This window comes from Sorex araneus, chromosome 4, assembly GCF_027595985.1.
Source record: "Sorex araneus isolate mSorAra2 chromosome 4, mSorAra2.pri, whole genome shotgun sequence".
NCBI classification, from domain to species: Eukaryota; Metazoa; Chordata; class Mammalia; order Eulipotyphla; family Soricidae; genus Sorex; species Sorex araneus.
The window spans coordinates 47,988,854-48,012,793 of record NC_073305.1 but is presented as its reverse complement, the minus strand read 5'-3'; the positions used below and the strand labels follow the sequence as shown (position 1 = coordinate 48,012,793).

The following is a 23,940-nucleotide window of genomic DNA, read 5'->3' as shown; positions in this document are numbered from 1 at the left end:
CTGCTGGTCCCCACTTAGGGCCTGAATGCGAACCTCAGGGGTGGGGTGTCTGATCCTTTGGGTGTCCTGGGGGAAGCCCAAGGCGAGGGCGGGGAGGGTGCACCTTCCTTCCCCTCACCGCTGCATCCTCCCAGAAGCTGGGCTCCAGAGTCGGGGAGCCCCCGGTCAGCCTGACCACGCTGTCCCCCTACAGACAGTGTCCATCCTGGAGCAGCGGCTGACGCTGACGGAAGACAAGCTGAAGCAGTGCCTGGAGAACCAGCAGCTAATCATGCAGAGAACGACACCGTGATCAAGGGGACAGCAATCAAGAGCTCACTCGATTTGGGGTGGCAGGCGGGGGGGTTTGTACCATGGGCCTTGGGTAAATAAATGACAGGGATTCAGCTGGGTGGGCCCTCTCCATCCTGAGCCCAGGGGCTCCACCAGCCGTCAGAATGGGAGGTCCCCGGTCGGCGAGGCCCGCACTTGCACGACGGACCGCATCTAGTCTGGGGAGAAGCGGCCAGCCCCAGCCCCGGAGGCAGCCCCAGTTTCACTCACCGAGCGGGGGCTTGTTTAGCTGACGCCACACGCTGAAAGCCCCTTTCCCCACTGCACTGTTAAGAAAGCTGCCTGGGATGGGCGGTGAGCCTGGTGTTGCCTTGCACCAACAGAAGCCCATGTGGGTGCGGCTGGGCCCAGGGGGCTGGGACCGAGCCTCTGAGCAACAGGGACCTTGCAGTGGCCAAGTGTCCACCCAACATGCTCCCTGTTGGGTGGCAGGAGGGCTGGTGGCAGCTCCTCAAGAGCATCTGAAGACTAGAACAGACTTTTGTTTATTTTGGGGCCATATCTCGTGGTGCTCAGGGCTTCTGGCAGCACCTGGGGATCATATGGGGTGGGAGGGATTGAACCCGGGTGATCAGAGAACAGTCTTTATCCAGCTTGTCAGAGAAGCGACAGGGTCTGAGTTAGACCCAGCCATCTCAAGGGGTCCTTAAAGGCCAGAGGACAGGGCAGCTTGGGACACCCCGGCCAGAACCATCACTGAAGTGTGGATGCCCATAACCACAGCTGCTCGGAGTGTTTGGGGAGCAAGGCTGGTCCATGTCCTCGCCCACGGGCTCTTGGGTCCTGAGTCTCCTGTAGCCCCACCTCTGCGTGCATGTGGGAAGGCCAGGTGAGCGTCCACCGGCTGTGTGGGTGTCGCTCCTGCCTCAGCATCTGACTTCGGAGGGCATACAGCATGCCAGGAAGGTACTGATCCTCCAGCACACCTGCCCTGTCCCGAGGGGATGGGGCTGGAGTCTGCTAGTTCTCAGAGTCGGGGTGACCGTACAGCTGTGGGGCTGGGTTGGGAGCCTTGGGCTCAGAGGGGGGCACCTGGTGTCAGCTTCTCCCTGCTTCCCACTGACAGTAGGGGGTGGGGGGTGTGCAGGGTCAGGCCTCGGGCAGTCTTCGGCCCTGAGTCCCTCTGGTCCTTTGGCTCACCTGTCACTGATGGTGAGAACCTCCCCTCCAGTGGCCACCTGGCTGTCCCTCCTCCCCACCATCCACCTGTCACCCCACTCTAACTTGGGCTGCAGGCCGTCATAGCCCACCCCAGGCCCTGGCCTGCTTTCTGGGTTCCGGGACCCCAGCACAGGATTTCCCCCCATGCCAGCCCCGGAATGCTTTGTGGGAGGATGTGGGCAGGCTGCAGGGAGGCCAGCCTTACCCTCAGCACCTGTGTTGTTGGCCTAACAGGGCATCTGGATGGGGGCTGAGGCTGTGCTGACACGAGCCAGGGGCCCTGGGATAACACTTCCTCAAACACAGGTCCCGGGGCACTGGGACACGGAGCGTCTCCTGGTCCTGTTCCCAGGCTCTGACTTCCCGTTCCAGGATCACATTTCCGCTTTCTCTGAAACCCACCTTTCCCTGCAGGTCTGAGGACTCGAAGAGGTGTGGGAGGTTGGGGGTCCTGGGAGGTGTTTTCCTGGGTTTCCTATTACTGGTGAGTAGGCGTTGACCCTCTGGGGGGCGTCACCCCACCCCAGGCACTTTCTAGCCTGACGCCCCTCTCCCTGGACAGCAGCCTGGAATTGGAGGTCTGGAGGGTTCCCAAGCGCTTTGCTTGTCCTTAATAAAACAAACGCAAATACTTTGGGTGTTCCCTAAGCCTGAAATGGGGCCCGACCTGGTCACTCTGGGCTGGGCAGGTCGGATTGGGCATCGGGGCCACACACGGGACGAGTGAGGTGGGGGTGTCCTGGTCTTGTGCTGTGTCCCCAGATGGCACTGCCAGTCATCCCCAGTGGCACCCTGTTGCCGTGGCCCACTCCTGCCTCAGTCTTGAGAGCAGGCTTCAGTGTGCAGGAACTCTGGCTCTGCCGTCAGCCCTCCTGATCTCAGATGTGGGTAACAGCTCTCAGGAAACCAGAGTGCAGCTCAGTTGGGTGATATGTTTCTGGCTCTCATTGGGCCTCGCCCTCCGCAAGCCCCTCTCCAATCCCTACCCATCTGGGGAAGGGTGTCCTGGGGACTGACCCAGGTCAGCTGCATCAAAGCAGGCACCTCCACCCTGTAACTGCCTTTCCCGCCCTTACACATTCATGCAAATATGAGCGCTTGAGTTTGATCCCTGGATGCCGTCCCCATCCGCTGAACATGGTCCCAGGGTCTCTGCTGAACCTCAACAGTGGGGTTTAAAGCTTGAGTATAGGGCCAGAACAATATAGCACAGCAGGGAGGGTGCTTGCGGCTTCAAGCCCCATTATCCCATATGGTCCCCTGAGCATCACCAGGAGTGATCCCTGAGCTCAAGAGCCAGGAGTAAGCCCTGAGCACCACTGGGTGTGGCCCAAAACCAAAACAGAAAAAAAAAAAAAACAACTGTGAGTGTAAGATTGTGCCTTACATGGACCGCTGTTCAGAGCTGCTCAGAGCGTGGACCAGCGGGGACAACAGGTGTCTGGTTTAAGTGACAGCCTCTCTTGGAGTCCATGCCTGGTTCTTAGAAGGCAGGGGACGACCCCGCCTTTCCTGCAGGGATGCCTGGATAGCTGAATAGTTCGCTCCAATGCAACACCCCGCCCCCCGCCCGCCCTTCTGCCACGACCCCCTGGTCCTCAGGAGCACCTGACATGCTATAGTATGTGTCCTTGCAGGTCTGTCCCCTCCGAGACCAGCAGCATGAGCCGGCTGCCCTCCCAGCTGCCTCCCCGCCCCCGCCCACTTGCTGCCGGGTGATGGGGTTCTCCCTACCCCACTGCCTCAGTCCAAGTCGCTGCTGTCCCTCTAGCAGCTTCGTGCCCTTGAGCAGCGCCCCAGCCGCTGGAGACGGAGCTGGGTCCTGTGTCGGCACCTGGGGCGCTCAGGGCAGCAGTGGGCCCGGCAAGGGTGGCCATTAGTGGGACTGTTTCCCACTCAGCCCCTGCGGCCAGCTCCGGGGTTGGGGGGGGCCTTCTGGCAGACCAGGCTCCTCCCCTGGGACTTGACCCGCATGTAATAGAGATGGGGGATTACAGCCCCTGGTGGCCCTGCCACAGGCACCCTCAGAGGGGAGGAAGGAGCCCAGGCAGCCCTACCCACCTGAAAGCAGCCCTCCTAGGCCACAACTGACGCGGCACCAAAAGGGGGTGCGGGGTGGGGGGGTGATTACCCGGAATCCCGGAAACCCCGCCCGCTGAGCCAGCTAGGGCAGTGACTCAGCTGGCTGCCCCGCTGCCGCTCATTAACCTCCCCTTCCTCCACCGTCCACTTAGGCTGAGCCCCCGTGGCTGTGTGACCAGCTAAGGGAGACCAAGCGGGGAGGGCCCACGCCTCACCTGGCACCCCCAGCTGCCACCTGTGCCCCGGCTTCATGCCTCCCCCTGGCACAAGCCTCAGCCTGCTGCCCAGTGGGCTCCAGCCGCCCTCACAGCTCAGAACACAGGTCTCCAGGTCAGCCACTCCGGGGAAGGGTCTCTGAGGGCTGCTTGCCTGCCCCCTGCCCCCTGTGAGCCCCAAACTGGGACCTGGGGCCCTTCTAGTCAGCCTGGAGCCAGGCCAGAGAAGCAGGGGGCCGCCACCAGCCCAGCCTGCCTCCGGTGTCCGTCCGTGCAGATTCCCAGGAGCCCCCACTGACAGCAGCCCTCCCAACCCCCGCCTGGTGACCTCCTTGTTGCAGGAGCCCCCAGTCCCACCCCTGCTCCCCTCCCCCCATGGGAAAGCTGAGCCAGGATGGGGAAACTGCAGGAGAGGAAGTTCTGCCCTAAACTTCCCTCTCCTCTTTCCGGTTAGAGTTCATGTTTCTTTTTTTTTTAATTTTTTTTTTTGGGGGGGAGTCACACCCAGCAATGCTGAGAAGTAACTCCTGGCTTTTCACGCAGGAATTACTCCTGGCGGTGCTCGGGGGACCATATGGGATGCCAGGGATCGAACCCGGGTCAGCCGTGTGCAAGGCAAACGCCATACCCGCTGTGCTATGGCTCCGGCCCATGAGTTTGTGTTTCTGAAAGTGGGGCTTTGGTCCCTTAGTGGGCACCTGGTGGGCAGAGGCCTGGCCCGCAGCCTCTGGAACTCCAGTTGGTGCCATTCCCCAGCTCCCCACGCCGACAGCAGCCTCCAGGACCTCATCCTCCCCCCAGTGCTCAGCACTTGGATTCAGTTTAGTGGTGGTGACAGGCTTCCCAGCCAGGCCTGGGCATGGGCCCAGCTGACCTCTACGCCTACCCTCCCCAGGTGGCTCAACTCACATCCTTGCCTGCAACTGTCCACAAGTTCCTAGAGCCCGCTCCGCCCTGCCCCACCCCTGCACTGGGCCCCTCCAACACTGACTCCAGCCAGAGTCACACCAAAGACGGGGCCTCACGCCCAAGGTTGGGATGTGCCTGTGGGTCATGCTCCCCAGGGTGCCAGGACCCCACCCCCCCACCGCCCCATCAGTTCAGCACCCAGAACTTCCTTGCATGACAGCTGGCCCTGGTCTGGCTCCAAAGAAGCCTCTGAAATTCAGAGCTGGAGAAGCCGCATTCTTGGTTCCCCCAAACTCTCGGGAGATCAGGCATGTCTGTCCCAGGGGCCGAGTGGGCTGCTGCCACGGGGCATCTCAGCTGGGTCTGTGAAGTGACTTCTGCTGCCCTGGTCCTGGCCCGACTCAGAGCTGGACAGTGCTTGGGAATAAGGCTGCCCGTGCCCTGTGAGAGGTGTCCTGGAGTCTGCTGGACGGGTGGGGACCTGCTGAGGCTGGTGTCAGTCAGGCAAGGGCCTTCCCAACCTCCCCCTCACCCCACAACCCTGCAGAGTCAGCCCTCCACCCGGTCTCAGCTCTCCTGCTTCTGCCCGGCCCAACCCCTGTATTCTCAGGAGAGCAGCCAAACTCCCCTAAGAGGAAAGAGTTAAAAACAGCGCACAAGGCAGGGGGATGGGGTGGGACAGGGTGGGAGGCTGGTTCAATCCCCCAAACACTGCCAGGAGCAGCCCCTAAGAACCACCACGGGTGTGGCCCTCCCCCAAATAATAGCAAACAGAAAACTTATGTATCAGAGCCAGAGAGATAGTACAGAGATGTAGGTGCTTTTTTTTTTTCCCTTTTTTGGGGTCACACTGAGCGGTGCACACAGGGGTTATTCCTGGCTTATGCACTCAGAAATTACTCCTGGCGGTGTTCGGGGGACCATATGGGATGCTGGGAATTAAATCGAATCCGGGTTGGCTGCGTGCAAGGCAAACGCCCTACCCACTGTGCTATCACCCCAGCCCCGAAGGTGCTTTCTTTGCATGCAGCCTACATGGGTTCGATCCCCAGCATCGCATATGGTCCCCCAGGCACTACCAGAAGTGACCGCTGAGCACAGACCAGGAGTTAGCCCTGCGTACTACCAGAAGTACCCCCCCCCCCCGCAAAAGCAGAAACAAAAAGATGTCTAGTGCTGTCCCTGTGCATTCCCCCAGGTGCAGGCAACTTGCACCCAAAAAAACTGGATCTTGCTCCCCCCGAGTCCCCTTCTGCCCCTCCTCCCCCACCACACTGGCCTCCTGGCTGCTCCGGGGCTCAGGGGGCACCTTCTGGCCTGGGGCTTTGGCACCTGCTGTTTTCATCACCAGGGCTCCTCTTGGTGGGTAGCGCAGAGTGGCCTGCGGGCTGCTGACGGCTCCCACCAGGCCTGAGACAGGCCAGTGCCAGGAGCTCCGAATCAGGCCCTAGGGAGGTGGCTAAGGACCTGGAACCCCAGAGCAGACTCCTGCAGGCTGGAAGCCTGGGGCTCAGCCAGTGCTCCTAGGAGGGTGTTGCACTCTGCGCCCCACTGTTGAGTGTCTCTGGACACCCCCACATACCACCATGGCTCCTGCACAGCCTGCTCCAGCCATCAGGTGATGGGTGCCCATGCTCAGCCCCCACTGCCCAGCCCACATGCCATGCCCCCTGCTAGCCAAGAGGAGCAGTGGGGGCTCGGGTGGCAGGGGAGGGTCCTGGCTGTCCCTGGCTCTCAGCTGGGGTCGGATGGTGCTGATGGCCTCCTGTGCGTACTGGCTCAGACCCCCGGCCATGTGGAGCCAGGAGTTGGGGGGTCGGGTCGGGGGTACACCAGGGCGTGCTCAAGGGATCGTGCAGCGTGCTGGGGATGCTCGGCCTGCTGAGCTCGCTCCTGCCCGCGGTTGGAGTTTTGTGCCGAGACGAGGAGCAACGCCAGGGATGTCTCCGCTGCTGGCTGGCCTGGGGCCCACCCAGGAGAGTAGGACTGTGACTTCTAGGGACAAAATCTCCCTTCTGGTGCCTCCTCCCCCTCCCCCATCTTCCTCCTCCAAACACATGTTTCCAATCCCGGCTCAGGCCCCTCTCCCCTCCGCAGCCCCTTCCCATTTCCTCTCAGAGGCAGCCGCCAGCATGTGGAACACATTAGGAGACCCTGGGGGCTCGTAACCCAGCTCTGGCTTGGGCTGAGGTGGGGGCCCTGTCCCTGCCCCCAGGCCCAGAAGCCACATCTGGCCAGAGTGCGCACACACGAGGCAGGGGCCAGGCACGGAGGGTGCCCGCTCACCACTCCAGCCTCCGGGCCAGGCACCCGGGTGAGAAGCCCCCCGGGGTCCCTGGAGTGCGGCAGACAGAGAGGGTGGGTCTCGGAGCTGCAGCCTCCCGTCTGAAAGTGGAACTCGGGAGGAGGTGGGGGCGGTCCTGGCCCATAAGGCCTTACGCTGCTTTTCTCAACATCCGTCCCTGCTTCTCCCCGCTTCATTCTCACTGCTGCCATGGCCAACACACGTGCCCCGCTCTGGCTCTCGCTGGGTCTCCCACACTCCACCAGGGGGCTTGTGGGGTGGGGCTCATGCACCTGCTCCCAGGAGGTTCCACGATTATTTTTGTTTGGGGCCACACCCAGGGTGGGGAGACTAAAGCGCTTACTCCCGGCTCCCTGCTCAGGCTCACTCCCTGCAGGAGTGCTCAGGGCCTTTAGTCTGACCCCTGGCACCCATCAGTGGAGCTTGTCCCCAGCCCACAGGGTCTTCACACAGTCGTGACACCTGCCAGGTTCGCTGTGGTGTGACCAAGAGTCACCAGTCCCTGCTGCGGAGCAGGGTTGAGGAGTCACTCGTGGCACAGACAGGGGAGCTGCAGGCGCCTGGGGGCACCAGGGATCGGGCTCACACCTCACACTCACCAGGCAGGCCGCATGAGCACTGAACTATTCCCCTGGGCAAGGCTGTTTCTGTTTGTTTGTTTTGAGGCCACATCCAGCAGTGCTCAGGCTTAGTCCTGGCTCTGTGCTCAGCAATTACTTCTGGCAGTGCTCAGGGGACCGTATGGGATGCCAGGGATGAATCCCCAGACTAGCTGAGTGCAAGGTGAATACCCGACCTGCTAGACCATTGCTCTGGCCCTGACACGGGCCATTTTTTAAACACTGGGTCCCTTGAAGGACATGCTGAGGACATGCAGTCCCAGGGGCTAGTAATAAAGGTTATGCAAGAAGTGGGTGCTAGGGCCAGAGAGATCACTGGACGCATGCAGTGGGTCTGGGTTTGATCCTTGGCACCTCATGGTCCCCTGAGTACTGCCAGGAGTACTCCTAAGTAGAGTCAGGAGTCACTGAGTTACCCCCAGAATTGCCCAAAATAAAAACTAAAACACACACACACACACACACACACACACACTTAAAACAAAAACAACAACAGCAGTGCTGAGGTGAGCCCAGTTTGGGAAGCACCAAACAAACGGGAGCTACATCCCTGCAGCACTTGTGGCTGGATGCCCTCGCACGCGCCTCAGCTTCACAGCTGTGGACACAAGAGTTCAGAGACAGAAGCCGTGACGTTCGGATCCGCTGTACCTGGCAGGTCCTGGGTTCTCAGGATCCTGCTACGGGAGCACCCAAGGAAGGGCCTGAGAGGGCAGTGGCACAGGTTCAGAGCCCAAGGGAAAGTTCCCCCGAGCGGGCGTCGGGCCCATCGTAACTGGTGATGGACACTTGAATGGGGGTAAGGAAGGCTGGGCAGTGGGCAGCAGGGCGGATGTGGCTATGGCACGAGCCCTGCCTGGGCCCTGGTGCCCGACACCCCCCTCCCTCCGCCCCACCCTCAGGGGCAGGCACGGGCACAGAGCGGGAGGCTGACGGGCGGGCGGGATGGGACCTGCATGGGCAGGCCCCGGTGTGGGGAGTGTCCCCGCCGCTCCCACCACGACATCAGCCTCAGGATGGGGCAGGTGCGGCTCCATCTCCCCTGCCTCCGTTTCCCTCCCTGGTAGGACAGAGCCCTTCCTGCCTGCACCCCATCCCCAGCACAGCTGCCTCTGGTCCTTCCCATCCCTCACTTCCAAGGCCTTGCTGCCCTTCCCCCGGGCTCTGGTGACCCCCCCCCCAGGGTCTGGCCCCCACTGCCAGGGACTAGAGGGGCCTCACAGCGGTCTAACATGGCTACTGCACCCCAGTTTTGTAGAGGAGGAAAGAAGCCTGGAGTTGGGGCGGTGATGGGGCCAGGGTGAGAAACAGGTCCCCTGGCCTCACCCCACCTCATGAAGCCCTGTCCCGGCACCCCCACACCTGTGCCTCTGGGGGTGCACTGCCATTTGCCCCTCCGGCTGCCTTTGGAGTCAGGGTGGGTGAAGGTGAGGAGTGACTGGGGTATCTCTTGCCACCACCCCAAGTCTGGCAGCAGGCTTCAGTGTTCCCTTACTCCGTGAGTGCCAGCTCCCGGGGGAATGTCTGGGAGGCTCTGGGACTGGGGAATCCAGCCGCTGAGCTCTCCTGACTGACCTGATGGCTCTGGGGCACTCTGCCCTGAGGGATCGGGCCAGTGGGGGCGGAGCCACAGCCAGGGCAGGGGAATGGGCGGGGCCTGTGGCAGAGCCAGGCTGGAGAGGGGCCGGGGAGAGTCTGAGAGTCAGTGCACTGGCCCCCATGCTCCTGTCTTGGGGCTCCCGTGGCAAGAGTTGGCAGGAAGGGGCACCCACACTGTTTCCTCGTCGCGCTACCAGTGCCCGCCGACCCGGGCACACTAGGGGGCCGGCTCCAGCGGGTCACACAGATGAGCACGTAGGGGTTGGCACTGGGCACGAGACTGAGGTGGCGCTGGGTGCTGAGGCCTCCCCCCAGCATGGCCAGAGCAGGCCGGCCGGCTCACGGTCATTTTCCCAGCCTGGTCATGGTCACCCCCATGACCGTCATGGTTGTCACAGTGCCTCTAGGAGGGATTCCTGAAAAACAGGGCTGTGTGCGGGTGGGGAGGGGCTGGCCGGCCCAGCAGCAGGCAGGTGCTAATGAAGCAATTAGGCCTGGCAGCCTCGAGAGACCCGCCGCCCCACCCCGGCCCACCCCAAGCCGACCCAGCCCGGCCCCACAGCACATCCGCCAGCCCGGTGCCCTGGGAATTCCCAGCCTCAAAGCTCCTGCTGGCTTTACTGTCCAGGCCTGCCCCTGCTAGCTCTCCTGACCACAGCCCAGAGGCTGGTCTGGCAAAGAAGGGCCAGGGCACCCACCCTGCGCCTCCCCCTCTCCCCCCACCTCTCACTGCTCTGCCTTTGCAGTGAGGCCCCTCCTGGCCCCGGGGCCTTCCTCACAGGGGGTTTCTGCAGGATCTTGGTGGCTATGTATGTGGTGCGTGGGCAGCTAAGGACTCCTGCTCTCAAAGCCAGAGGCGGGGAGTGGGGTGGGGGTATTCTGAGGCTTCTTTTCTCTGTGTATGTATGTGTGTATATATATATATATATACATATATATATATGTGTGTGTGTGTGTATATATATATGTATATATATATACACACATACACTTTATATACACACACACACACACACACACATATATATATATATATATATATATTTAGGGGGTGTTGTTTTGTTTTGTCTTCCTTTGGTTTTTGGTTTGGGGACTATGCCTGGTGGCGCTCAGGGCTTTCTCCCGGCTTTGCACTCAGGTATCAGTCCCAGCAAGGCTAAGGGGACTCTTTGCAGTGCCAGGAATCAAACCCAGGAAGATGAGAACCCCCACCCACTGTGCCCTCGCTGCAGCCCCCTGGGGGGGCTTCTGAGTCACTCACTGCTCACTGCCCATCAGAACTGGAGCGTCTGTAAAGGGAGGGAATCTGCTCAGAGCAACAGTTGTTGGGGAGGATCTGGAAGAAAGGAATCCAGACTTCACCCAGGATGGTGGCAGGAAACCGGCCCACCTGGGCTTGCAGAGTCCTGTCCCTCCTCCGCTGCTGCCCCCGGGCCCCTGAAGCCAGGTCTGGCTGCCTGCTTTCCCAGGGCCAGCCAGTGCGCAGCGCCGGGTCCTCTGGAGATGACCTCAGTGTCAGCAGGTGGGACTCCCAGTTGAGTCAGGCCCCCTGCCCGGGCAGGGAGAGGCACGAGCCTCGTGGTAGAAGAGGGATTCAGCCTCCACGTCAAGAAGCCTTCTCACCCCAGGGCTCTCGCCAAGTGACTCTGGGTAGGTCACGCCGAACAGGCTATGGCGTACATGGGGAACAGCAGGGGGACGTTTCCGGCATCATCTGTTTTGTCAGGGGAGAGCCAAAGGCATTTTAAGTCACAGGACTTTGTGCTTGTGGCTGACCACACAGTCTAGAAGACCGGGCTTCTGCTTCCAGGTCACGCCCACTGCCAGGCCACCGGGGGGCTGGAGGGAAGAGCTGGGAGGGGGGGGTCCACCTGGAGGATGGAGGAGACCCCGAGGGGGGTGCAGGAAATGGAGGGGACCAGGCGGGGGACTAGAAGAGAGCAGAGGGCACCCCGAGAATCCACCCTGAGTTGGGGCACCAGGGCCCCATCACCAGGACCAAGCGGGCCACAGAGCAGAGCGATTCTGTGCCTTCATGCAGGGGCCGTGATCAGCGGCAGAGTAGGGGAGGGCCAGGGCTGACACAGGCTCCCTCACCGCCCTTCTGGTATCTCTTTTTTTGTTCTTCTTTTGGGCTCGTTTTTATTTTTACTTTTTTAGCCACACCTGGAAGTACTCGTGCCTAACTCCTGGCTCCGCACTCAGGGATCACTCCCGGCAAGGTCGAGGACCATCTGGGTTGCCAGGGATCAAACCCAGGTGGGCTGCGTGCAGGACAAGTGCCTTAGCCGCTGTACTCTTGTTCCAGCCCCGTCCCATGGTCCCTCGGGCCCCGTGAAGCCTGTGTGAGGACTGCACCATCAGGTGGTCCAGGGGAGAGACCCGAAACCAGGTCCTGCCTTAGAGCGGGTGAGAAGCTGCCCCTGCCTGCCTTTGTCTCCGTGCCCCGCAGACAGGCAGGAAGAGCGGGCACAGCAAGCCCGGAGCCGTTGGGGGCAGCTGGGAGCCTGGGCAGGGGAAAGGCGCTAGGACCGAGGCCCAGCCTCTGACTTCATCTTGACTTACCACCATGGGCCTCAGTTTCCCCAGCTGCTAATAAGTTGACAGTCCTGCCAGGGCTGATGTAAAGTCTGGACACCTGGAGGGAGCCTGATGGGAGCCTGTCGGTGTGTGGCTGCCCATAAGCACCTGGGGCCTCTGGGAGCGAGCTCAAGTGGGGAGCCCCGGGCCAGCACCTCCGCCTCCTGCCAGGCCGCCCTTCCCACCTCCCAGGTTTATGTGTTTCCTTCCCATCACCCAGCTACCATGACTCACCCAGGGCTCGGTGGGCGAGTGAGTAACAGGCTGGGGCTGGAGCCAGGCCCTTGGGCAAGACATTTCCCTACCTGGGCCTCAGCTTTCCCATCTGTAGAATGGGCAGACAAGTCCTGCTCTGCTCACCCCGCTGGGGAATCTGGGGCGAATGCAGGTCTGAGGAGGTGAAGGCTGCGACAGGGTGAGAACAGCCCGGGGTGTGGCCATGAGGTGGGGCCAGAAACCAGACTTGATATCGCTCTCCAGTCAACCCCCAGCAGAACTTGATATGCTCATTTGCCCAGGCTGACCAGCACATCCTTTTAAGAGGAGCCTGTGCCTGGGAGAGCTTGGAATGGCGGGAAGATGGGACCGTGAAGAAGGCCTGGCGGGGCCGGGGTCCTTGGTAAACTTATGGGGGTCATAAGTTTACCCAGTGATATGCTGGGTGAGCCATCCCAATCCCAGCCCAGCCCAGCCCAGCCCCTGTGGGCCAAACTCCTGTCGTGGGGGGAGCCGGAGGAGGAGTGCACGGTTGGGGGCAGGCGGCACGCTTTCGAGGCCTGGAGAGGATTTCAGAGGTGGGGGCACAGGATGAGCAAGTGGGAGGGCAGGGGTGCTGCGTCTGATCATAGAGGGAGCAGAAGGAGATTGGGGCGAAGGAAACTGGGGTGGGAGCAGAGCGATCAGTGGTGACCTGGCTATAAATTAGAGCATCAGCAAATAGGATTTCCCCCCCACCTGGCCCCCATAATCAATCAACTGATCATGCCCGCTAGGAAAGGCTTGATGCCAGTGAAGGGCTCAGCAAGTAGAGGGCGGATTGGCTAGTGACGTCCGCCAGGGGCAGTGGCTGGCAGTGTAGTGGACCCTCTCCTCTGGTTTCCATCCTCCAGGCTGACCCCAGCGGGCTGAAGACGTGGCTGAGCGAGGCGAAGTCTCCATCGAGTGGGCACACGGGGGTCCATGTGGGGAGACTGGTCACTGCCGGGGGGTGGGGAGCTAGGAGCAGGAGGGATTCAGTTTCCCTCTCAAGTCCTACTTCACTGCTCGGTGCACTCCTGCCTGGGACAGTGCTCAGAAATGTTTGTGCAGGGATTGGAGGATGGGCCTGGCTCTCCCTTTGCCTTTCCTAAGCAGCCTCGGACAGTCTCCCAGACCTCCCAGCCCTGGCTTCTACCGTGACCCTCTCTCTAGCCTGCCCACCGGTTCCTTGTCCTTCCACTCTCTCTGCCCCACCCACCTGGGCAGGGGAAGGGGCAGGTGAACAGGCATGTGGCTCCCTAGGGTCAGGTCTATTCCCATTCAGTACTGCCATCACCCAGGGTCCGGCACCCCTGTCCCCTGCTCTCCTCCCCACCACGCTGCAGGGAGGGGGGCAGGAGGGGTACACTCCCATTCCACCCAGGCTTGACCCCACTGTGGTTCCAGCAACACCAACAGGGCAGGATGAGCCCAGAGAGACTGGAGGACTGGGAGGACCAAGTGTAGACTCCCCACTACCACCACCACCACCAGTGGAACAACCCCTCTGGGCCACCTGTCTGTGGGCACTTCAATAATAGCGGCAAATGTGCAGCATACAGGGTGGTGGGTGTGTCTGTGAAAGTGTATGCACACATAGATTGTTTAGTTCTGCACTTGTGTACAGGTATGTACCTGTATACCTCTGCACACACACATGCCCATGAGCACACAAGGAGAGAGGAAGGGCTTTGTGTGTTTGTGTCCATGTTGTATGTCTCCTACATGAGGGATGTATGTCTGTGCTCACACATGAGTGTGTACATCAGTTCTGTACAGAATCACTTGTGCTGGGATCTTCTCAGAGGCAGCCAGCAGGAAAGGGCAGACAAGCCCCAGGCTGAGGGCACATCATGTTTGGGAGAGGCAGAGGCCTCAGAGAGCCCTTCCTGAGACTAGCTCATCCCCAGACCTGTTTGGGGGGCCTCACCTCACGCATCTGAGCAGGGGGGCGCCTAGACCCTGAAGGGCTGGAAAGGTGACATTCCTGAAGAGAAGGAATGTATTGGATCCCAAGGCCTAGCCCGGGCCCCAGACATCCCCTCCCTGCCTCTGTGCTGCCACAGGGAGGTTTGCAGTTGCTGGATGGCACGCTGGCCTCTTGCTGTGCGACCACGGGAAAGTTGCAGCTCTGCTCTGGACCTTGAAGTCTGAGGGTTCTGTGCCCATCTCAGGGCAGCCCTGCTGGGATCCACTGCAAGGACTGTGTCACTGCTCCAGAGATACCTCCCACAGACACCACAGATTCTGGCCTCTCCTCCAATCTGGGTGATGGGCCACTAGGGCCAGGCTAACTCTCCTCCCTCCGCCTCCACCTCCCCTCCCCAGTGCTCACACTCACCCAAACTGGCCTCACATTCCTGTTGAAGGATTTCCCCCCCCCAGCCCCCTCCCCAATTCCCCTACACCTGCAGGGGAATTTTTCCCATTTCACATCCTCATAGGTCCCTCTCCAGAGGTTTACCTCCCCCACCCCCACCCCTCTGGAGTCCAGAGGAGGAGAGAGATAAGGAGGAGAGATATAAGGCAGAAAGAGATAAGCTCTCACTAGTTAAGGGGAGGGATTTCCGGGCCTCCTCCCCATGGGTCTGGAAAGTTCTATTTCATGCAGGTGGGGGAACAGTGGAAGTCCCTAGCCCCCTCTTCAGATGTGTTTCCACTAGTGGACATGGGCCAGTTCCTCATGGGGAAATTCAGTTGTCACAGCTCCCCCCAGGCAGGGTCTGGTGGACCCATGAGCCTCAACAACACCTCAGGTCCCCTCCCCACTGGGTCTGCTCAGGTCCTTTCCTGACGGCCCCTGAGGACCCTCACCATCAGCACCTGGCCTGGTCTCAGAGAGGTGCCCTCCTAACAGGACAGCTGGAGAACTAAGGCCTGGCTGGGCTCCATCCAGACTAGCACTTTCCCTGGGGGAGGATTGGAGGCTGGGTCACAGTGACATCTCTGCAGGTGGCAGGGCAGAATCTGGCTCTGGGACTCACAGGCCTAGGACCAGGGAAGAAGAGGTTCTGCCCAGCCCTGTGTAGAGCCCAGAGATGTGCTTCTCCTTTCACCTCTGCGGGCTTCCATCCAAGAGATCCGTTCTGGGGGTGTGGCCCTATTTCCATGCATCCCAGGATGACCAAACCCTTCCACTAACTACCCCTCATATGGTACAGTGAGGCAAAGCGGGGGGGGGGGGGGGGGGGGCTGTTCCAGGACACGGGAAGCGTCAGCTCAGCGAGATGCTTAATCCTCTGGGTTCCAGAGGTCCCACTTGACCTCTGGCTTCCTCCAAGCTAGAGGTGGAGGGCAGGTGGCTCAGAGCCTACCAGCCTCTGGCCGGATGGGAAGGGTACGCCTCGAAGAGGTGGGGACACTCAGCCAGGCGGGGCCCGGTCGCGAGCACCCTCCGCCGGCCCGACGAGCCTGGCGGGGGAGGGAAAGGGCAGTCGGAGCTGCGCACGCGCGCCGCTCCCGCTGAGCCGCTTTGTTCCCGGGCTACCTGCGGATCCATTCACCTCCTCCGCCCCGCCCTGCCGCCGCCCGCGAGCCGACACACCGCGCTTCCGGGCCCCGCCCACTTCCCGCGCGGGGCGGGGCCGGAGGCGACTCCTCCCCCGCCCCCCACTGTTGCCTTTTATTGCGATTGGCCCGCCAGCACGGCACACTCCCACCTACCGCGAAAGCTGATTGGTGGGTTGGGGGAGACGGTCTGCGGATTACAAGGGAGCGCTCGCGTCCCACCCGCCCCCAGTGGGAAAGTCACGTGGCGCTTCATTCGGCGCCTGTCACCACCCTGCTTATGTAGCTTTCTTAAAGGGCTCGCGCTTTCTTCCCAGGGCTGGTCCTTTCCAGGGTTGCTCCACGCCTGGCCTGGAGCGTGCCGCGGGGCTAGGCCATCTTGCTCCACCAGTCGCTTAGGTTTGAGTGCCCTTCTGCCGCAGGTCCCCGAGCCGATGGCCCTCACAGGGACTCTTGCCTTCGCCGGAAACAGTGTCCTGCCTAAGCACAATCCTGGCACGTAGTAGGCGTCCAGTTTGCATTTGGTGAATGAACTCGCTGGGGAAATGAATGAATGGGTCGACAACCAGGAGAGAAGGAGGTGGGCTCAGCGTGATCAGCCCTCTTTCCACTCCATCCCCCGGGGGACTCTTGCTTTGGGGGAATATGGGGAGGGGGGCAGTAGAAGCAGCTCCCAGGGCAGCCCCGCCAGGTAGAGCAGAGAAAAGCTGGAAGCGTGGGCGCGTTTCTGCCTGGTCCTCTAGGCAGGGCAGAGCCAGATCCGGTCAAGGCAGGCCGGCAGCCGCGCTGGGGCCGGCCGGGAGCCGGGCTCGGGTCCGCGGGCCCCCCGAGCGGCGAGCGCGCGAGCGTCCCCCGTGGGGAGGAGCGGCGGCGGCGCGGCGCCTTTAAGCCCGGGCGCCGGCCCGCGGCCCCGCCCCTCGGAGGCTGCCTGGGCGCGCGGCCGCCCGAGCCGCGGTTTAATTGGGGCTGTCAGGCCGCGGCGCGCGCGGAGGGCCGGGCGGGGACGGAGGCCGGGAGGCCGGGAGGCGGGGAGGCCGGGGCGGCGGGCGCGGCGGGCGCGCAGCTCGGCGGGAGGCGGGCGCCCGGAGTCGCGGCCGGGGGCGCCGTCCCAGGACAGGGCTGCCCGGCCCCGGCCCCGGGCCGCCCGCGCTCCCCATGAAAAACCAGCTCCGCGGCCCCCCAGTGCGGGCGCACATGTCGGCCTCGGGGGCGGCGGCGGCGGCGGCGGGGTCGGAGCCCGGTGCGGGGCCCGGGGGCGGCGCGGGCCCCGGGGCGGGTGCGGCGACGGCGGCGGGGGCCATGCCCTGCAAGAGTGCCGAGTGGCTGCAGGAGGAGCTGGAGGCGCGCGGCGGCGCGTCCCTGCTGCTGCTCGACTGCCGGCCGCACGAGCTCTTCGAGTCGTCGCACATCGAGACGGCCATCAACCTGGCCATCCCGGGCCTCATGTTGCGCCGCCTGCGCAAGGGCAACCTGCCCATCCGCTCCATCATCCCCAACCACGCCGACAAGGAGCGCTTCGCCACGCGCTGCAAGGCGGCCACCGTGCTGCTCTACGACGAGGCCACCGCCGAGTGGCAGCCGGAGCCCGGCGCGCCCGCCTCGGTGCTCGGCCTGCTCCTGCAGAAGCTCCGCGACGACGGCTGCCAGGCCTACTACCTCCAAGGTGAGGCTCGCCCCGAGACCCCCGTCCGGGCTGGAACTCTCCCGCCGGCCCCGGCGCCCCCTCCAGAGGCCGCCGCGCTCAGCCCCTGCACCCAGCCGCGCGCTCCGGGCGCCACGTCGCACGGGGGCCGCATCCATCCCCGGGTGCCCTCGGGACTCTCTTCGCCACACGTTCCAGTGGGCACAGAAACTTTTCCCCGACTGGGCTTTCCTATTTTCTCCCCCGTTGTTGGGGCCATGGCAGCGCCCCGATTTCAGCGGACCACCTCCCCCAACGCAGAAGAGGGAGTGTACCCCGAAGGATTTCAGGGTACCCTGCTCCAGCTTTTCCATCCAGAAAGGCCGAGACAGGCCAGGCGCGCTCTTCCCAGCTTCCTCCCAGGGCAGAGAGCGCTGGGGTTGGAGAAGGCTCGATTTCTGGCTTGGGTCTCACCACTTGGGAATCACAGGCTTTGGGAGGCGCTTGGGACTTGGTGGTAAGCAGTATCTCTGCCCCGGTCCTCGTTCTGGGCACCCCAAGTACCCACCCCGCAGCCCCAGAGCCTGCAGAAGGGAGAAGCCAGCGCTGGGGGGCGAGTGTCTGCAGCCCAGCCGGTGTTTCCAATTAACATTCCAAAATGGCCTCTCCCTCTCCTTCTCCCTCTCCCTCTCCGTCTCCCTCTCCCTGGCAGTGGCGGGCGGGAGGGGAGCAGAGAGAGGGCTGCGGCACCCTCGGGCGCAGACCCAGGTTCAGCTGCAAGGTGCTCCCCACGCCTGGTCCCTGTGAAACCCCTGGTGGCCCTTCCCCTGTGTGGGTCTGAGTTGGGAATGGTCTTGTGTTCTATGTGGGGGTTCCACAGAGGTGGCTTTAGGACCCCATTTCTTTACCCTCTTCCACTGGAGGACAGACAGGGTGGTACCTGCATGCCACTCCCTGACTGTGGTTGGGTTGGGGGTAGGCACCCACGGGTTGGAGATGGTGCTCAGCGCTGGAGCAGTTGTATGTGTGATTTTCGGCACCACCAAAAAAAACCTCCAGAATGCGCAGTCAGGGAGTCTCGGCAGCTCTGGCCCCTGCAGCCTCGACTGTAGGAAGAGTTTGCAGAACCCTTCTGAAATGCGGCTGTCTGCTCTCCTATACCACTTAGTAGTTACAGAGCACCCTCGGGTGCCAGGTGCTTGTGGGTGCTGCAGAAGAGGCGTGTGTCAGAGGGGGGGTGCCCATCCTCTAGGGCCCCGAGGCGGGTGGTGTGTCTGAAGCTCTGAAGAATTCCAGATGGGCTTTTGGAGCTCAGGCCGGGTTCTTTACTTCTTGGGGCCTCAGTTTCCTCATCTGTGAAGTGGGCCACAGGCTCTTTGGGACGAATAGCTCCCGAAGATGTCAGGCACGGTCCAGCTGGGCTGTTGCTGGTGTTGTGCTTGACGGGGAGCCCTGGCCGTGGCTGGTTTACCTGCGGCCCCTTTGGACTAGGGAAGTGGCCAGGGGCACCCACAATCTCTCACCCAATTCCGGCTGCAGGTGGTTTTAACAAGTTCCAGACTGAGTACTCGGAGCACTGCGAGACCAACGTGGACAGCTCGTCCTCGCCGAGTGGCTCACCACCCACCTCTGTGCTGGGCCTGGGGGGCCTCCGAATCAGCTCCGACTGCTCGGACGGGGAGTCAGATCGCGAGCTGCCCAGCAGCGCCACTGAGTCCGACGGCAGCCCTGTGCCCTCCAGCCAGCCGGCGTTTCCCGTCCAGATCCTGCCCTACCTCTACCTCGGCTGTGCCAAGGACTCTACCAACCTGGACGTGCTCGGCAAGTACGGCATCAAGTACATCCTCAACGTCACGCCCAACCTGCCCAACGCCTTCGAGCATGGTGGCGAGTTCACCTACAAGCAGATCCCCATCTCCGACCACTGGAGCCAGAACCTCTCCCAGTTCTTCCCCGAGGCCATCAGCTTCATCGGTAGGTGTTGCCCAGCCCTGGGCAGGCCGGGTGGGCAGGCATCGAGGTGTGTATGGGACTCTGGGTGCCACCCGGGCCCAGCCAGGCACTGCTGGGCCTGTTGAGGCATGTGCGTGTGTGTGTGTGTGTGTGTGTGTGTGTGTGTGTGTGTGTGTGTGTGTGTGTGTGTGTGTGTGTGTGTGTGTGTGTCTCCCCTCCTGTCCCAGCGTGTGCCGTGGGTGTACCCCATGGGTGAGTCATCGTAGCCCTGAGGGCCCGAGCTGCCCCCCACACCCCCACCGGCCAGCAGCACTGCAAGGACTCTGCTCTGCTATCCAGCTCTTGTCTTCTCAGGGCTGGTGTTTGGGGCTTAACACACAGACACATCCCTGGGACCTCCCACATGCTGCTTCATGCCTCCGCACATGTGTGTCCAGGGTGGGCTGTCATGGTACCGCTTTGGGTTGTGCCGTGTCCCAGGGGAGTGCGGGAGGGTTGCCCTGGCACAAAGCCTACTTTCCCCTCCGCGGCAGCTGCGAGAATGGGGCAGCCCAGAGTGCCCCGCTGTGGCCGCAGATGCTCCTGGCTTGCCTGAGGTCTCCGAGTAGACAGGGAATGTGAGGGGGTGCTGGAGAGGGCCTCCCCCAGAGTCTGTCTGGTGTAGAGCCCTCTGGGCTCCCCCCACTCCCCCGCGGCCTTATCTCTGACCGCCCCAGCCTGCTTCCTCCCCGGTCACCATGGGAGGCTGTGGGGCTGCAGGTCACAGCCGTCCAGGGTACAGAACACAAGATCAGGACGAATGTAACCCCTGGTGACCCCGGGTTTCTGGGCCGGCCTCCGGTGACCGTCACGGTGGCCTGGGCAGCCTTCTCCCACAGGCGGCCATGTCCAGCGGGTAGGGGTGGGGGCGGGGGGGGCGTTTCAGTCTCAGCTGGGCCTGGCCAGCTTTAATAACAGGAAGTGGGAGGTTCACGCCTCATCCGCTTACTGGGAACCAAAACTAGGTGCCTGGCTGGGAGGAAGGAAGGAAGCGGAGGCCGGGGGAGGGCCAGGCTGAGGCTCCAGAGCTTTCCAGCTCAGCACGGGGACACAGCCTGGAGGTCTGGGTGCTGCCTCAGCATGTGCCGAAGCGGGGGGTGCGGGGGGGCGGGGGGAGGCCCCATAGGCAAGCCGTGCTTGTCGGGGCCCTTCTCCTGGAAGGCTGCCCCTGTCTCTGGGGAGAGGGGCAGGGCGGGGCAGAGGGATGGGGAAGAACCTTTCCCCCATTTGACAAGTGGAGGAGCTGCCGCCCGAGCTTCCTCACAGGACCCGGTGTTCCCGGATCAAGCGCCAGCACCACCCCCACCCCCACCCCCCAGCCACATCCTGAAGAGGCTAAAAATAAAACTAGTCCCCGTGGTTTTCCTTTGGCTCTGTCAGGAGTGGGTCTGGGGACCGGGCTTTCCAGATGATGGTGTGTCGCTGCTGTGGACTTGTCCCCACTGCCCCTCTCTCCCGCCCCATCTCAAGGTCAGATCACGCTGCCCGGAAGGGCTACAGGAACAGGAAGTGGCAGCCCTTCCCTGCCACTGGCCTGGCCCGGGTCAGTCCCCAAGGTGTCAGCCCTGGGTGCCCACACGTGTCTGCCAGGTGACTGCAAGTCCCCAGGAGGAACAGTTGACCCTGGGGGTCTATGGTGGGAGCACTGTGTGCCAAGGGCAGCTCCCAGGAAGGCCAGAGGGGCTGGCCCCAGGCTGCCCTTTGCTGACCTCTTTAGCTTTGGCACAAGGAGTGGCAGCTGCCCTGGGCCCCGGGAGGGGAGATGGTCGGACTGAGTGGTGTGTCCTGCGCTGTGCCTCAGGCAGAGGCCTAAGAGAGGCTGTGGGGGCAGCTGAGAGAGGCAGCAGTGGGGGACAGGGTTGGCCTGGCTGGGGAAGGTCTGTTAGTGGGCTGGGTAGGGCCACAAAAACCAGCTTGTTTGTGGAGTCTCAGTCCTCGCCCTCCTAGGCCCAAGGCAGCCTAGGGGGCGTGGGCATAGGACAGTGCCAAGGGCAGGACTAACCACCCAGTCGCTTGCAGAAGGGCCTCTCCAGGGCCTTTTGCCATGCAGCTCTCTGGGGGGGTCTGCGGGAGCTGTAACAGGAGAACCAGCTCAGTCCTGCCCCCACGCCTGGGTTGGCAGTGGTGGGTCCTGTGATGGGAGGACCCTCCTGTGGCCTTGGCATTGTCACTTTGTCACCATATTTGTCTTGCCACTATTAGGTCAGCTCCTAGGTCTGGTGCCGGGTGTCCCAGCCCCCGTTGCAGCAGCCGGAGGACTTGCCGTGGTCGTCAGTCAGGTCCTCAGAGCAGGGATACGGGCGCCTGTTTCAGGGAGTGTGTGGCAGAGCCCTCTCACAATCGTGCATGCTGTGCGGGGCTTCCCCGGCCCCTGGGGTGCCTCCCTGACCCAGTCCCATGTGTTTCAGACGAGGCCCGCTCCAAGAAGTGCGGCGTGCTGGTGCACTGCCTGGCCGGCATCAGCCGCTCGGTGACCGTCACCGTGGCCTACCTGATGCAGAAGATGAACCTGTCACTCAATGACGCCTATGACTTTGTCAAGAGGAAAAAGTCCAACATCTCACCCAACTTCAACTTCATGGGGCAGCTGCTGGACTTCGAGCGGACGCTGGGGCTGAGCAGCCCGTGTGATAACCACACACCCAGCGAGCAGCTCTACTTCTCCACGCCCACCAACCACAACCTGTATCCCCTCAACACGCTTGAGTCCACGTGAGGCCCGGGACCCAAGGCACTGGGTGCCAGCCCCTCCCCAGCCTTCTCGGGGGGACAGGTCCACACCCGCTGCATCCAGTCTCAGGGGCTCGTGGATGCTGCCTGGGCCCAGGGGTGCAGTCCACGGTGACAGGGCTTCCTCCGCCATCTGGGAGGCCGGCCTGCGGCAAAGCCTCCATCGGCAGGACTTCCCGGGGAGCCCCTAGCTCTCGGACATGTGGTGTGGGGGGTCCTCGTCTCAGAACACTCCTTTCTGCTGTCGACCCAACCAGTTTGGCTCTTTCTAAAGACACACCCACAGACCTGAGTTTACTTTTTACTGTTGGCAGGTAAACCCATGCTCCCTGGAGCACAGACAGTGTCCAAACTCTTCTTGATTTTCTTTTTTAACAAAAAGTGTTATTTTTAGGCAACATGCAACAGCAGATTGTACAAAAACCAGTATTTCATCCCTTTTTTGATCCTGCGAGAAAGCGAGAGAGAGCGTGTGCGAGAAAGAAGTGTTCTCAGTTTTTTTCTATTTCAAAAAGCAATTATTGTTGTTGTTGATTTTTTTTTTTTTAATGGAAAAGACAAACCCCATGTTGATCTTGACCAAATGCATTTTGCACATGTGTGGAGCCTCCGTTTCTGCAGTGGGCCCCGGACGGGGTGGCCTGCTGCTCTGTAGGCTTCGGACCCCCCTGGCGCCCGCCGCGCCCTGCCTGGCACTGCCGTGGCTGCTGCGTGTTGTGACTGGCAGGTCTGCAGTCTTGCTGGGGCAGGAGCAGGTTGGCCCTGCCACGGTCCGGGCTGGTGGCGGCGGAGCCCCAGGACACTGCCAAGCAGTAGCATTAGCCCTTCGGGATCAGCGGCTCGGAGGTTGGGCCCTGGGCCCTTTTTAGTACTATCCACTACTTCTGTCCTGTTTGCTCTTTGTCTGTCACAGATCGTGGGGGGAACGCTGGAGGGGCGGGGGCGGGGGTCCTGGCCCTGTCTCCCGCGAGTCCCTCTGTCCCTCTGGCTGTGGCTCCCGTCTCCCCCATCTGTGGACGCCGGCCCTGCTCTCGTTGGCCCAGGCCTTCTGCTCCCAGGAAGCTCGCCCCCATTTTCAACCCCAGGGCCAGGGTGCGCGGGGTGCCAAGTAGAGGAGCGTGAGGCCCCTGCCACGCCTCGCCCCTGGGAGCCCCAGAACCAAGCCACGGATCCGTTACTCCCCTCCACTTCCGTTCCTCCTCCCACCTTGGTTCTCCCAGGTGCCAGGACGTCAGGGGGGCCCGGGAGGGGCGAGCAGTCGGGTCCCCAGGGGTGCAGCACTCGCCATACGAGCAAGGCCACGGAAACTCTGCCCCCACCTGCATCTTACCTCACGGGGGTGGCTTTCAGGGATTCTCTAAGGCGTTGGATTAAAATCTTGCCACAGTCGAGAAATTGACAAAAAGCTTCCATGCTGTACATGGTTCTCTTTCCTTTTTTTCCTTCTCTTTTTTTTTTTTTTTTTTTTTTTTTACTTTTAACAAGAAAAATCCAGAAAGATTCAGATTTGTATAAATAAGGGTATGCCAAGAGGGTGGCCAGTTTTGCTTTATGATCTTATGAAGGAAAATTTGTGACCCTACATATATATATATACACACATACATATATGTATACATATATATATATATCCCGAACAGCGACGGGACTTTGTTTATATTGCAAATAAATATTATTTTTTCTTTAAAATGAGTGGTGCTGACTAAGATCCTTGGGAGGGGGGGCCTCTGTCAGGGGCTTGCCAGTCACTGACCCTGGCAGGTCAGAGATACCATGGGGTGCAGCTTCTCCACAGTGCTTTGGGCACTGCCAGGCAGGGGCCCGAGTTTTCCCTGTAGGCCTGTGAGACCCATGGACGGGAGATGGAGGCTTGAAGTTTCTCGGCCAGGGACACACCGAGGAGCCCCTGCACCCCAGAACCAGCCAGGCTGTCTGCTGGAAACTGGAGCCCACGGGCGGAGGGAGTGGTGTTCCCTCGCCCCCTCGAGCTCAGGTGGCACGAGCACTGCTTTGCGCTGCGGCACTCAGCGGCCCCGAGACTCAGCGCCT

At 61.8% G+C, this 23,940-nt stretch overlaps 2 protein-coding genes across 7 annotated transcripts in view; both read left to right on the top strand.

Moving 5' to 3' along the window:
• The window catches only part of POC1A (POC1 centriolar protein A), a 63,825-nt gene extending 61,717 nt beyond the window's left edge, over positions 1 to 2,108 (top strand). For all 6 annotated transcript variants that reach the window (XM_055135612.1, XM_055135608.1, XM_055135610.1 and 3 more), the window contains one exon: positions 194 to 2,108. In XM_055135612.1, coding sequence (XP_054991587.1) covers positions 194 to 292 — 99 coding nt within the window. In that variant the 3' untranslated portion in view covers positions 293 to 2,108. The remainder of the gene's footprint in view (positions 1 to 193) is intronic.
• Positions 2,109 to 16,566: 14,458 nt separating this feature from the next.
• Positions 16,567 to 23,359, top strand: DUSP7 (dual specificity phosphatase 7). The gene is made up of 3 exons (XM_004615107.3): positions 16,567 to 17,211; positions 18,709 to 19,143; positions 21,570 to 23,359. The coding sequence occupies exons 1-3, from the start codon at positions 16,704 to 16,706 to the stop codon at positions 21,875 to 21,877; spliced, it is 1,251 nt and encodes a 416-aa protein (XP_004615164.2). The 5' UTR covers positions 16,567 to 16,703; the 3' UTR covers positions 21,878 to 23,359.
• The last annotated feature ends 581 nt before the right edge of the window (positions 23,360 to 23,940 follow it).